Raw genomic sequence first — 15,079 nt, forward strand, 5'->3', positions numbered from 1 at the left:
CTTATCTATAGTTCATTACAGATGTCTGCTACTCCTTTTTTTTTTTTTTGATGTGAAACATCTATAGCCGCACGTAAAACCGATTTCTGGCGTGGCGACGCATGCCGTGGCGTCGCCACGCTATACGATGGTATATATATATACAGTCTATAGGCAGTAGTGTGTACGGTGTGGCGACGCGTCGCCATGCGCAATCGAATTCAATAAATAGTCATCGTTATCTGGAAAAAAATCGTAATATTTTATTTTATCATTATGACATATTTAGTTCCTATTACAATATGTTCTTTTCTGCATATTACTTTTACAAAATAATGTCGATGTTTCACATCTGCCAGGCGTCCCGTGACGGCTCACATTTTTTTTTTCTTTTCGTGGGGGAAACCTTCAAAAGGTACCCAACGACGTGGGAGCGACGTCGGGTTATGTGGGATTTTTACCGCACTAAAACTCCCCCGGTGGCCGTCCTCGGCCCTTGTTGGAGAACTCCGGGATCTCCAACGGAACACAACCGGAGTCCTCCAAGCGCGATGCCCGAATCGGGCTCTGCCCTAGGGGAGCGTTCGCTCCTCCCACAACATCTGGTGATTACGACGGAATGCGACCACACATACCGCCGTCCTTCCCGGGGTAGCATACTGGACGGTTCGAGCTCCCACTCTTGCCGCCCGCAACCCCGGAAGCCCCCTTTTAGTCGCCTCTTACGACAGGCAGGGGATACCGTAGCCCTATTCTAGTCCCGGAACTACAGGATACATAGATGTCTGCTACTCCTGTAAGTATTATAACAAAAATCTTTTGAGAAAGTAGAATTATAAATACACGGGTATCTTCTAAGCGCGAGAGGGGCTCGGGCCATAGTCCACCACATTGGCCAAGTACGAATGGGCTGGCACTACATTATTAATTTCTAATACACAGCAATTCTAAAAAAAAAATAGTGCGTATCCAGACTTCAAGCCTTGAGCCACAAGATTGAGAGGTTTTCAAACTATTACAAACTAGTTCCTGCTATTAGTATGTAAGTGATAGCGGTAAGTAATATGTATGTTAAGTAAGTAAGCAGGAAGTCGTACTGTATGCCTGTTTGCTGTTTGTTAATTCTATTATTTAATTATGAATAGAATGTACAACTGCAAATAAGTCTCTACAAAATAAATATTTTTGTTTGTACATAAGGACCAAAGTATAGTTTCTATCTACTCTACCAATGAAATTTGTTAGTAAATTTCGAAGGTAGTAGAACCCTTTATGGTTCTACTCCGGCGGCACGAACGCCACAACTATTTCTGCCTAATAACAGCTCTGTTAAATGTTCTGGTTTGAAGGGGATGGTAAGGAAGACATACTTATCCGAGACATTCCATCTTACTCATCAGAGTAGCGGCGCATTTGTAGGCGACCTCAGGTAGGAATATCTAATCCTATCTGGGTTGATTACAGATGCGGCAGTAGCCACTTCCCATCAGGTGGACTGCATGCTCGTCTGCTACTCTTATTATAAAAAAGAACGAAAGTGTCAAACCTTTGATCATAATTACGCGACGCACACACGCATAACAAGTGCGAATTAACACACGTAATATCCGTGTGTGTAACCCACACAGATTTGAGTCGACAGTCAGTGATGCGATTAACGAGCGCGCGTGAAGCTGTCTCTATGATTAATGCGATAAGATTGAAAGTTGTTCGAGTGTGGCGTCGTCGTGAGATGAATCCGTTGCAAGTGTACGGTGTTGCACGCGATCGGATGGAAGTGCAACCACACGCAGCGGGGCTTTTGTTAGTGTGCTGTTTCGTGGATTCGAATTTTAAAATTATTTGAGATTCGAATGTGTGTTATGATTTGAGCTTATTTAAGATTTGATGGATCGAATAAAGGAAATCATTTATTATAATGATAGTAGGTATGTGGAAAATTTAAGAGTTCGCCTGTCTATAATCTCGTGTGGATTCGGTAGCAAAAAGCTTAAATGTTGATAATTTAAAGATACAAATGTAGAGGTGTTGAGTTGCACATTAGTGCATTTTATATATTGTTTCAATTTATTTTAATCACCACTCAGTACCAGTATTTACCACACCTGTATTAAATATGCATAGCTCTATTCACGAATTAGGAAAGTGCTGCGTCTTTTGATCATACGAAAGATGTCGACTAGAGATCACATGCCCAACACAAACTGTTAAGTATTATAATAGTTTTGAATATTCAGTGCACCTGTAAGTGTAGAGTATCATAGCATTCTTACTTATACTTACGTAGAGAAACAGACGAGTAAATTGAATGGAAAGCAGGTTAATTTATGTCAGCTTCTCCGTGAATCTTTTGACAAAATTTTACATTAATAGTCATTGCACTTGAAATATGAAAGCCTTCAGTCTAATAGATACTTAGTGACCATGACAAAAATGAATGTCAAGGAGTAACCGGGTGCCTTGAGAAATGTTTTACACGTGCAGTCGTTTGATGCACGGCAATAAATGCAGTCGCGAGGCGAGTGGGGAGCGGGACGGGGCGGCGCGACCGGCGGCGGGGCGATCAGTCGCATCGTGAACGTGTGTCGCGCTGAATGTGCGTCCGGTCGACGCGCGACCAGTCCCGCGAACACGGCCGACAACGAGCCCGCCATGGTGTCCGTGGGCGCGTGGAGACGTCGCACCCCCGACGACTGCGAGGAGCGCTCGGAGCCCGGCGCCTCCAGCTCCGCGGTGCCCCGGGCGCCCCCCAACTGTGCGCGCTGTCGCAACCACCGGCTCAAGGTCGAGCTGAAGGGCCACAAGCGCTACTGCAAGTACCGCTACTGCACCTGCGAGAAGTGCCGGCTGACGGCGGACAGGCAACGCGTGATGGCGCTCCAGACCGCTCTGAGACGGGCCCAGGCGCAAGATGAGGCCAGAGCGCGAGCCAGGGAGTCCGGCCTCCAGGCGCCCGGCGTGGAGCTGGACCGGCCGGAGTTGCCCGTGGTGAAGGCCCCCCGAAGCCCGGTGATCCCGCCGCCGGCGCCGCGGTCTCTCGGCTCGGCCAGCTGTGATTCAGTGCCCGGTTCCCCCGCCGTGTCTCCGTACGCTCCGCCGCCGCCGTCGGCGCCGCCGCAGCCGGCCATGCCTCCGCTTTTGCCGCCGCAGCAGCCCGGTGAGTGTTTGGCTTGCAGTGATAAGATAATCGAGAGTGATAAGCGCGTATTATAAGATGCTCTCGCGCATCGCAGATAGCAACCGCGCACGCTCGTGTTCACGGCATACATTATAATTATTAGTTGTTCGAAAATAATTTGCATTCTCAATGATTTAGTAGCCGGGATGCTTGCAACACGTTTAAAAATTTACTAAGTCACTTATAATTAACCAACTTGTATGTTAATCAGGCTAATAAAATCTGGTATTTATGCAATAAGTAAATAGAAAAGAGGCAATCATGATACATAATAATAACATGATGAATGTATGGGAAAAGTATACATATACACACTTAATTTGAATCGCGGTGTCAAGTGTAATTTGTATGAGAGTCGTGACTCTACCAAGAAGTTGTAAATAAGTCTAGCTCTACTCTATACTCTACTCGTGATCCGACAACCTTAATGATAGGGCCCATGGACCATTACTTTGAGCCTATAACTTAAACACTTAGCAACTTACTTAATAATAGCAAAAACTAAAAAAAAAATACTCTTTTTAAAATAAAAAAAAATCTAAATTTTAATATTTGTAACTTATTCAGTCAGTATACAAATAAAGTATTAAAAAAGTGATATTGAAAAATATAAATGTAGAGCCATATTTATATCCGCATACATATATTATTTTGTCAAATAGAATAACATGATAATAATAATAAGAAATTATAACCATTTTTTTATTATGAGTATGAAGATTAAAATAAAAATAAAAATAAAAATTATTATTTATTGTACTTAAATAAAAATGGAATTACAGAAAATTCATTGCAAATATGCTTATTTCTGCTGAATATTTGCCTTAAACTTTATGTTATTTGGAAGTTATCATGTACAATTTGTCCTTGTGTGCGTAAGAAATACGTATAAAATGCAATTTTACGATAGATGCACATTTAAATATATAAATCGCTTGTATATCCGTTTAGGTTCTTAATTCAATAATTATCCTGTAAAATTATTAGTAATTCATGTTGTAGATGATTTCCTTCAATTACCTACAATACATTGTACATAAACGATATAAGATTTATAAATATGAACAAAGAAATCAGTGTTAAAAAGTTAAATAATTATTTTTTTATTTTCTGAATAAAAAATAAAAAGATAAAGTAACGATCACAAAATATTAAAATAAACAAAATAAATAAAAAATATAAATTGAGCAAACATAGAAATAATAATTTAAATTAAATTTTAATTTTATTTTGCATGTAAGAAAAATAATTTAATTTTTTAACTCATTTTTTTTTTATTACTGTTAAAGTAAAAACCAACGATTCCGTATATTTATTGCGGTTTCATTTTCAGTCCTTTAAATTTGTATTTGTTTTTAGAGATCCTTTGCTGGACATACTTGTATTTTGCGCCCGTCATTGATAATCAATCTATCCAATGTTTTGCCTACTAAAGATCGATAATTGTCAATTTTTATCTCCTATAAATTTTGCATAGTATGCCATAGTAGCATAGTAGCCACTTCAGAACCCATCTTCAGTATTTATACTATATGTACTGATTATATATATTATATATTATACTGATTATTTAATATTAGTTTAATTGCGACTTTTAATTCTGAATGTTCTCCTTAGTGTCTTATTTCGTATCAACTTAATAATTAGGATTATATCACTACTTAATAATCTGTGATTTATACAATGGTATAATCCGCGACAAATTGCTAGTCCGCTCTGAAGTTGGTGCGAGCAGGTGAAGTCATACAATTTCCTGTGGGGACGCTATTCATTTGTATATTCAGAGTGGACTAGCAGTTTTACGCGGAATATACTGTCCGTTTACCACTTGAATCTTATAAAAAAATCCTAGCGTTATGAAACTGTCTAGAACTTCATCTAGAACGGGACTAATACTAGATCTATTTTGGCATTCATTATCAACCCATTACTGCCCCACAGCTGGGCACGGGTCTCATCTCAGAATAAGAAGTATTTGACCATAATCCACAGCGCTAACCAAGTGCGAATTTGTAGACTTCACATACCTTTAATTTTTTTTTTAGATTTCTTATGTATGCAGGTTTTCTCGGGGTGCTTACCCACACCGTTTTTGCAAGTGATAATTAATTTCCAATACGCACATAACTTTGAAAATTCACGTGCGTGCCTGGGATTTGATTTTTGGCTCAAGAGACCGAGTTCCTTCCACTGGGCTACCACTGCTTTTCGCTGTTTTAGCATTTATGACATGTTATTTGAAGGGCATAAAAACACATGTCTAGTAACTACCTAGAAACATGAACCGTTTTGTATCGCATGTTCGATTGTTACGTTATTAAAAAAATAATAGCTTCTAAACATCTTTCACTATTATCTACAATTGTTTGCTATTAATAATGTCGAAGTTTTTATACGAGTTTCACATTCTTAACGGCAATTTTCTAAAACTAGAAAATTTTATAAAAATCCTGTAGCTGACATTTTTATTACAGTAATATTTAAGTAAGATTAAAAAGTGACGTTAGTTTTAAACTGTAATTTAATACTTTGAATTAAAAACAATATTATTTAAAAGTATTTATTCTTATTTCAAATTCAATATTAATAGATTCATAATTGACGTAAGAACTTTAAATATCTTATATATATAAAATTATTGTGTTACAATGTTAGTTACCGTACTCCTCCTAAACAGCTTTACCGATTTTCATCAAATTTTATATGCATATTCAGTAGGTCTGAGAATCGGCTACTATCTATTTTTCATAAGTGATAAGTGATAAGGGCTGTTCACTCTTAACATGTTTTTTATATATATGGCAACACAACGTTTGCCGGGTCAGCTAGTTATTAAATAAAAATACTCAAAGACTTCTTTTGCGTGAAAATTTCGTCAACATTGGTTCATCCATTTTCACAATTAATCTTTCTATTTATAAAGAACATATTTTGTATCCTAAGTAAAACAATTTTTTATTTTTGAGTAAAGATAACACATATGATGTTATTATATAATTTAAGAACGTATTATGATCTAAATGAGAGAAGGGGTAGAGATAAAGCCTCGGAAAACATTGCTTACATTGATGACAACTTGCATTTATTCGAGTGACATTAAATGGCATAACCAATTTAATTAATGTTGCAATTCTGAACTTTTTATGTGTCTATATTTGCACCACTTAGGTATTGATACGGCAGTTAGTATTTTAAAGTCATTTAACGCCATAAAAACTCAGGAGAATTCAGATATCCTCTGAAAGTCCTTCTCGGTAAGATTTGGATGCGTTATTTCGATGTGACTGAGGAGGGTAATGTTTTTCGAGAGGGTAATGTTACATTTTTTGGCACGTCCTACAGCCGACACGGCTTGACTAATTTTAACATATGAGGTATCGTTGGACTAGTCTAAATTGTGGGAGTGTCATAGGCTATATTACATTACACCCGGGGTTTTGTTTTCGTAATAATTGTCAATTTTTTTCTATATAAACAATATGACTATCAAATTATAGCTAGTAAATAGACGTTTCAGAATTAAGTGGAAAATATTGTCAAAATAATGTTATTAAATATTTTTAAAATTAACTTTATATGAGCGTGTTTAACTCCCGTTATTATTAAGCAATCTATCATTTTTTTCCTACCAAAGATCGATTTGACAATGTCTATTATTGTGTGTGTTTATTTAGTTTATTTAGAAATTGTCAGATGTCGATCTTCGGCAGGCAAACGTTAGATAGATTGGTTACTAATAATGGGCATTCGTCAATAAGTCTTTTTTATAAATGCGCAATATATGTAACAACCCTTAATAAAATATGTGTCGAATTAATATTAAGAAGTCAGTTGGCAGATATTTGCGTGAACAAGAAAATTAAGCATAAATATTCATTATTCTTATATTATAACACTATACAGAATATGAATGCAATTGTTAATGTTTTTGTGCATCGTTTATTTTAATTAAAGGCACGAAGATGCGCTAATGTAATGGAAGTCGATATCGAATCATATTTTAATTTTGATGACCTGTTGTGGAGAGGTCAATCGCCAAATTGGCCTGACGCTGAGAGTCCCAGGTTCGATCTCCGACCAGACAATCAATTTAGTTTTTTGTTTTAGGTTTGCGTATTAGTACAAGTATATGTTTTTGTATATATTTATGGCTCATACATAGGGTATTCTAGTGTAGAGACACTACTTAAATTTAAATAATAATTAGTTAACCAAGTATCTTAGGAACATTGTTTTTCATTTTAGGCATATTTTATTGTATATGTATAATTACTTTGGATCAATAGTTAAATAATAATTATTTTCGATATATAGAAATGAAAAAACGAGCATGTAGTCCATTTGTTGGTGTTACTGGCGCTAATGGACATCTATAATCAACCTTAGACAAAAGAAAAATGATTTATTTCTTAAAAAATAACTGTTATAGGTACTTAAAAATAACCATTTAAGAAGAGTTCCGTGTATCTGCAGTATAGGTTGACGGTAAAGGAAGTAGGTTAATAGAATTTACAAAGTAGGGCATAGAGTACTAAATGACACTATTTACCTCATGTGAGCGTGATACAAAATGAGTGATTGATGGGGAGTACGTGACTACCGGCGTAGGGCTTTAAGCGAAATATGACACTTAAGGGTCGGTACACATGTGCTACTGTTTGTTGCGATTAAAAGTCGCATGGTTGTATTGGTTTATTTTAGTAGAGTAAAGTGGTAGTTTGATGTTTTGTTCATCATCAACCCATCACTGTACCACTGCTGGGCACGGGTGTTTTCTCAAAATGAGAAGGATTAGGCCACAGTCCACTGCGCTAGCCAAGTGCAAGTTAGTAGACTTGACATACCTTTGAAAACTTTTTTTTAAGATTTCTCAGGTATGCAGGTTTCCTCATGATGATTTCCTTCACCGTTTAAGCAACTTATAATTAATTTCTAATACGCACATAACTTTGAAAAATCAGAGGTTGCTTGGTATTTGAACCTCGGACCACTTCTCCATTAGGCTATCACTGCTGATATTTCCACAGTAAATCATTTAAAGCTTTTTGTTTGTGCTAATAAATACAATTTAAGCGATTGTACTACAATTTTATGGTTATAAAGCTTTTCTTGTTATTTTGATTTAAAAGCAAATATATAACAGTTCAGTAAATGTTAAAATTTTGTTTTTCAGCCGTTTCTTTGGTTTTAATGATTTATCTTGGAAGCTTTATGATCATGGTTGAATTTCGTCAACTAAATATGTAGTAGTGCTACTGTAGGCGGCCTTATTATAAAACAGGTTTGTAAGAATGGGAAACACCGCGGCACTAGTATAATGTTTCATACTATGACTTAAAAAACCTACATTTTTTAATTTGCACTTTCTTTCGCAGGATATTTTCCATAAAGGAATTATGTGGCGGTACATTACTGATCAGATATAATCCTGTAAATAAAATATATTGTACGTAGAATATAGATTTTGTTTCTTATTTTTAAGATGTTAGTTTTTTTTTTAATTTTAATGCTCAAAAAATGGACAAAGATGGAACAATTTAAGAAGTTTTTCTCATTTATTTGTCTAGTTTTAGTGTTTTTTTGGTTTGATTTCTATCCACAATCTTCAGTCTTATCAATAAAGGTTTAATAGTTATATTTATGTATATATCTACCTATATAAATACAAATCTACTTAAAATGTTCATTGATGATCGAATGTCGAATCGAACATGATCGAATTTCGCCTATTGAACGAATACTAACAATACTAATCGCATTTATTTAAGTACACGTGTACATGCTCGCGTGCAGAATCTTCTGTAGCTAAATGGTAAATGGTATCTACTGTTTTTTGCCGTTACATCTGATCGTGACATAATTAAGATAATTGTTGACATTCTAGTTTTCTATCGACGTTTGCCGCAAAAAAAATACAGATGACAACAGACGTTTGTCATCGGTAGCACTACCATGAGTTGGCATAGAAACGCCACTATAGAAATTGTAAATATAAACTATTGTCATTTTGCTAGTGAATAACATAACTACTATCGTTACGGTATTTCTTGACAACGTCTGTCAAATTAATGACTCATGGGACCGAATTTGTATGGCAATAGATCATAATGACATTCGCTAGCGATTTGATTTCGATAGGTTTTTTACGTATCGAGTTACGCCACTACGGATTTTACTTCTACGAGTAACCACCAGAGGCGCTGTACAATTTTTCATACATTTATTTTACGCAGTCGCTAGCGAGTAATACTTTTGTAAACTCATGGTAGTGTTACGGTACATTTCTTTGTGCAGGGTTTTGGTGCATTTATATCTACGACGATATATCGAAGGTTCGAAAATATCGATTATCGTTTAAATCGAAAATATCACGCGATATTATCGATAATTCATAATTCAATACAACCTTTTTTAACGCCGACAAAGTTAAAAAAAAATATTTCGCCAACTTTGTATCTAGCATAATAAGTACGTACTTAGTATATAAAATATATATCGATATTTCAATTTTTTATAAGATAATATGCATTAGTCTCTACACTCATTGATTCAAGTATCAATATTCAGGGTCAGATATCACCTAAATTACGATTTATCGTTGAATCATATATTAAGATTGAATTACAAAACACAATTAGCAAGTTACAATGTAAATTAATTAAACGTGAAGCGACAAAATAAACATAGCGTACTATCTTCCACAAAATAGTACATATTTGACCGATATGTGTTACACGGTACAATATTATCAAGCCTTGTACTGATAAGTGATTGTGTGTTAATCTTGTGTGTTACGTATTAATTATCATTTTGTGAATTTATAAATGTTTTTAATTAAGTAGCGATGTCACATGTTTATCTTATGGTATGAGACCAATATCAGTTCGGTCCGTAACCAACGTCAAATTATATTAAAGTCCCCTTTGAGGTCTGCTTAAGATGCGTTGCTACCCTTGAGGGCTAAGTTAGAATCATCATCAACTCGTTAGTGTCCCACTGCTGGGCACGGGTCTCCTCTCATAATGAGAACGATTAGGCCGTAGTCCACCGCGCTGGCCAAGTGCGTATTGGTAGACTTTACATACCTTTCAGATTTTTTTTATTAATCTCTCAGGTATGCAGGTTTCCTCACGATGTTTTCCTTCACCGTTTAGCAAGTGATAATTAATTTCTAATACGCACATAACTTTGAAAAATCAGAGGTGCGTGCCTGGGATTTGAACCTCGGTCCCCTCGATCGAGGGGCCGAGTTTCTTAACCACTAGGCTATCACTGCTTTAGTTAGAATGCTTCGTGTAAAATTCTCTTTTAAAACAACCTTATACTTAACAAACAGAAGAAGAAACGTTTATAGGCGTCAAGGGTATAACGAACTCTAGGAATGGAGACTACTTAAGGTCAGCCACAGACGCGTTACTACCTATGAGGACCAAGTTGGAACGTCTAGAAAAAATGAATCCTTTACCACACACTTCAAAACTAAACAGCAGCGCTTAACACAAACAGAAAGAGACGTGGTGATGGTGTCGGGTAGAATCATGAGGAGTTTGAACATGTATTAAAGTATCGCGACAGTGGAACTACAAAATGCCCTCAAAAACCTTAGTAGTTTGACAACTGGCTATTATTGTATCCACGACCTGTAAATATAAACTAAAACCTTGACCTCTGTTAATCGTATAGATTAAGTTTTATTACTTTTTATCAATCTTAAACTTTTTACAGGTCAATTGTTTGTATGAGTGCACTTGATATTATGTTTTTAAGAGTAACGTGACTAGGGAACACTGCATCGTTTTATAAGGTTATCGATGACGTATCTGGTATATATTAATAGTTAATACAATATATTAATAATGTAAAATTACCGTAATAACGATATTCGTACGTCTAGAGCAGTGGTTCTCAAACTTATTTCGTTTAACGCCCACTTTAAGTATCTATTAGGGTTTTCAATAAAATATAACAACTTCTTATTAATAACGTATTCCGTAGATATTAAACCACATTGTTAAATTTTAATCATTATTAATCGAAAATCCGCGCATAGTAGGTACCTCAACAAAATTTATTTAATAAATTTATAATTTTTGGGAGATTGAATTGAATGCTTTAAAAAAACATTAGGCGACAAAAAATATGGAATGGTAAAAATTAAAAATGGCGAGAACATAGCTGCTAACCTAACATTTGCTTGTGCATAACTTGCCAACATTTTGTATATCGCATAACTTTTATCACAATATCATAATCACAATCATTCGCTATTATAAATTACTTCAAATAACTTTAAATATTAAAAATCAGTAAAAGTCATCAAGACTTAAACGTCAATTTTCTCTAAAATCTGCGCCAGTACCCACAAGGGCGCGTTATCTTTGAGAAACGCTGACCTAGAGCTTCATATTAATAATTACATACTTACCTTATTAATTTACAGTGACTTTGTTGTTATTGTGAATGTAATGATGCAAGTTGATTGAACCGCTACATTATGATATGAAGTACCTATATATCTGCTACTAGGTTCATATCTTAGTCTATTCAGTCTAGTCTGGTCACTCTGCTCCTAGATTATTGTCTATGTATTAATGGATTAATGCTATAATCGGTACCATAGATCCGTAAGTGTTCGAAGTTTAAACGGTGCTAAAGCTTTTTTTTTATAATATAGGAGTAACAGACGAGCATGCAGTCCTCCTGATGGTAAGTGGCTACTGCCACTTATTAACATCTGTGATCAAGTGGCTACTGCCGCCCATGAACATCTGTGATCAACCCCAGATAGGGTTAGATATTCCTACCTGAGGTCGGCCACAGATGCGCCGCTACCCCTGAGGACTAAGCTGGAACGTCTCGGAAAAGTATGTTTCCCTTACCACACCCTTCAAATCGGAACACAGCAGCGCTTAACACTGCTGTTATTAGGTAGAAATAGGTGTGGCGATGGTACCACCGGAGTCGAACCACAAAGGGTTTTACCACCTTCAGCTAGATTGGTTTGGTTAGATTCGGGATACGCCATCACCACATCCATTTCTAGTGTGAAGCACTTCTGCTTTTCGATGGAAAGACATAGATGCTGACTGAGTAGGCGAGTAGCACACGAGCATGCAGTCCACCTGATGGTAAGTCACTACTGACACCCATGGACATCTGTAATCAACACCCGATAAGATTAGATTCCAATCTGAGGTTATCATAAGTGTTAATAGTAATACCTCTGAGGACTAAGTTGAAAGACCTCGTTAAATATGTCTCCCTTACCACAACCCTCAAACCAGAACACATTAAGCCTTAACACTGCTGTTATTAGGCAGAAATAGGTGTGGCGATGGTGCCGCCGGAGTCGAATCACTCTGGTTCCACCACCAAAATTTACTTGCTTAGTCTCCAATAGACTAATTTCTTAGACAGACCTAAGAACATGAAACCACCCTTTCAAAATCTATTTCTCCAATATCTAGACTAATTTCTTAGACCTAAGAACATGAAGCCACCCAAGTATAACCTTCTCGTCCCAATGACATTTCGTATCAAATTGGCAACAGAGATAATGCAATCGGGAGCCTGTTTCAATGTAGATATAGGTAATAGTAATCAAAGTTGCAACTGATAACGGTGTCAACGAGGTGATAATGATAACAGTCCATGTTTATATTGAAACAAATTGCATTATTATTATCAAGTTTCGTTTTAACGCTTGTTTGTGTTGTGCGAACTGTTTTAGGGTTCCGTACCTCATTAGAGGGTAAATCAGAACCCTATAGCTAAGTCTGAAGATAGTAGAACCCTTTGTGGTTCGACTCCGGCGGCACCACCGTCATACCTATTTTTGCCTTATAATAGCAGTGTTAAACCGCTGTGTTCTGGTTTGGTGTGTGATAAACGTGTGATAAGACATACTTTTTCGAGCCGTTCCAGCTTAGTCCTCAGGGGTAGCGGCTAGAGTTTAGTAGCTCGCGAGTGAGTGATATAAAAGATATATATCTTCACCAAAGAGCTAATCACTCATCAACTCCGACGATTTTGAATTATATCTTTATATCCGCGTTACATGGCTCAGTTCATAGGTCCATATGATTCCGGATATAAGATCTTCTTCAACTCAATAGTTTTATACTCGCTCGCGAGTGAGTTATGAGTCAAATGAGCGACTGATTGAGAGAGTCTGATTTGAGTCAAATGCATTACGTATTAAACACTAAATTAAAATCTTTTTTCTTTGCTAAGAATATGGAAACAGAGATATACAAATAGTGTTGGCTGTGAAATTCATATATAGTTTCTTGCCAGTTTTGTATTAATTATTGGAATCAAAAATGTTGTCAAAACATTTTGATCTGATTCTCTGATATACTGATATAAAATGTCGCGTATATCTTTACAGAGCTACTGAGCTAAAGTGAGTTACTGAGCTAATAGAGTGATATATATCACGACGTGGCCGACCTTAGGTAGTAATATCTAATCCTATCTTGGGTTGATTACAGATGTCCATGAGCGGCAGTAGCCACTTACCATCAGGTGGACTGCATGCTCGTCTGCTACTCTTATATTATAAAAAAAAGTTTTTAGAGTTCCGTACTCCATCATAAACCCGTTATTGTCCCTGCTAGGCACGGGTCTCCTCTCAGAATGAGAAGGATTAGGTCATAGTCCACCGCGCTGGCCAAGTGCGAATTGGTAGACTTTACATACCTTTGAGATGATTTTTTTTAACATTTCTAAGGCATGCAGGTTCCTCGCCGACCAGTTCAAACTGCACTTGGTTAAGTATTTTGAAAGTAAATTTTTATAAACTTTTTTCTATAAAATTTATTTATCATTAATGAATTTACAATAGTAAATTCTAATGTAAACTAAAGTAAAGGCTAACTTAATAACATAAGATTAACTTTTAATAATTTAATCAATTTGATAATATATTTACATCTCTAACATAAAGAAAACTTAACGGATATAAGAACAAATATTTTAATAACAAAAAATCTTACAACTATTGTGAAGTAATGATCTCAGCACCGCCATTATAATCCTGTAAGAAGATACATGTGGCCTGACTCACATAAAAACATGTAACGCATCGTTACATACGCCCATCGTCTGTCCTTATCATTCTTCCTTGCTCGTAATAGGCTAATAGCTCCGTTATCCTGCTATCTCGCTCTTACCGCATTACACCCCTCACGAGGGTTGGGGCGATAAAAAGCCTATAGAAGGCGGACCGAAGATTCTTAACGGTCATGCGCTCCTAGTAGAAATTTCCTTTGTTTACTGTAATTATTATAAATAATTATAAATAACCTCGTTAAAACTAATTGTTTTAATAGTTGCTTAATAAGAACGTCGTCTTTAAGTTAAGGTTATAAAGTATAGTTTGACGTCACTCTAAGCTCAATTTGAGAGAAAGAGATAAACATATTTCCGTCAGTTACGTTTTGTATCTTGTTATAAACAATTTGGATTAAATATTTTGTAAAAAATAATACGTTAGTTTACGTTAACATCATTTATGAAGTAACGGAATTTCTCAAGTCATTACTTGTCTGTTGATTGGGTATATTGTACCAAGTAAGGGCATAATAACCCTATTTTAAGTGTATTGGCTTGTTCTGTAGCATTCGCCACCCACTTCCCGCCTTCCGAATTTGCAGTATTATACTATGATGGTAAATTGTTCTGTATTTATCGATTTGGTACAATTGAAGATTTTATACTTGACAAATGTTATCTTTCATATGTCGCAAGTTACTAGCTAAGGGCTTTGCTATAGTTCAGATTGTTTCCAAGGGAACTCAGGGATATATAAAACATTCTTACATATAAATGCAAAATCGTATTGAAATGTTAAGCCCATTAATTTACGTTTCGGAATTTGTAAACATTTTTTCTTTAATAGAAAGATTGTTCAAACACTGA

The 15,079-nt window shown here is 36.0% G+C and overlaps 1 protein-coding gene across 3 annotated transcripts in view; it reads left to right on the forward strand.

The window, feature by feature from the left end:
* Window positions 1-2,519: 2,519 nt before the first annotated feature.
* dsx (transcription factor doublesex) overlaps window positions 2,520-15,079 on the forward strand; it is a 233,315-nt gene continuing 220,755 nt past the window's right edge. For all 3 annotated transcript variants that reach the window (XR_012102313.1, XM_073074010.1, XM_073074011.1), the window contains exon 1: window positions 2,520-3,136. Coding sequence is in view for 2 of the 3 variants with exons in the window: in XM_073074010.1 (XP_072930111.1) it covers window positions 2,632-3,136 (505 nt within the window). In the remaining variant the exon portion in view is untranslated. The remainder of the gene's footprint in view (window positions 3,137-15,079) is intronic.

This window comes from Epargyreus clarus, unplaced genomic scaffold (assembly GCF_041222505.1).
Source record: "Epargyreus clarus isolate Ecla_fem2 unplaced genomic scaffold, WU_Ecla_fem_2.2 ptg000006l, whole genome shotgun sequence".
Lineage (NCBI taxonomy): Eukaryota > Metazoa > Arthropoda > Insecta > Lepidoptera > Hesperiidae > Epargyreus > Epargyreus clarus.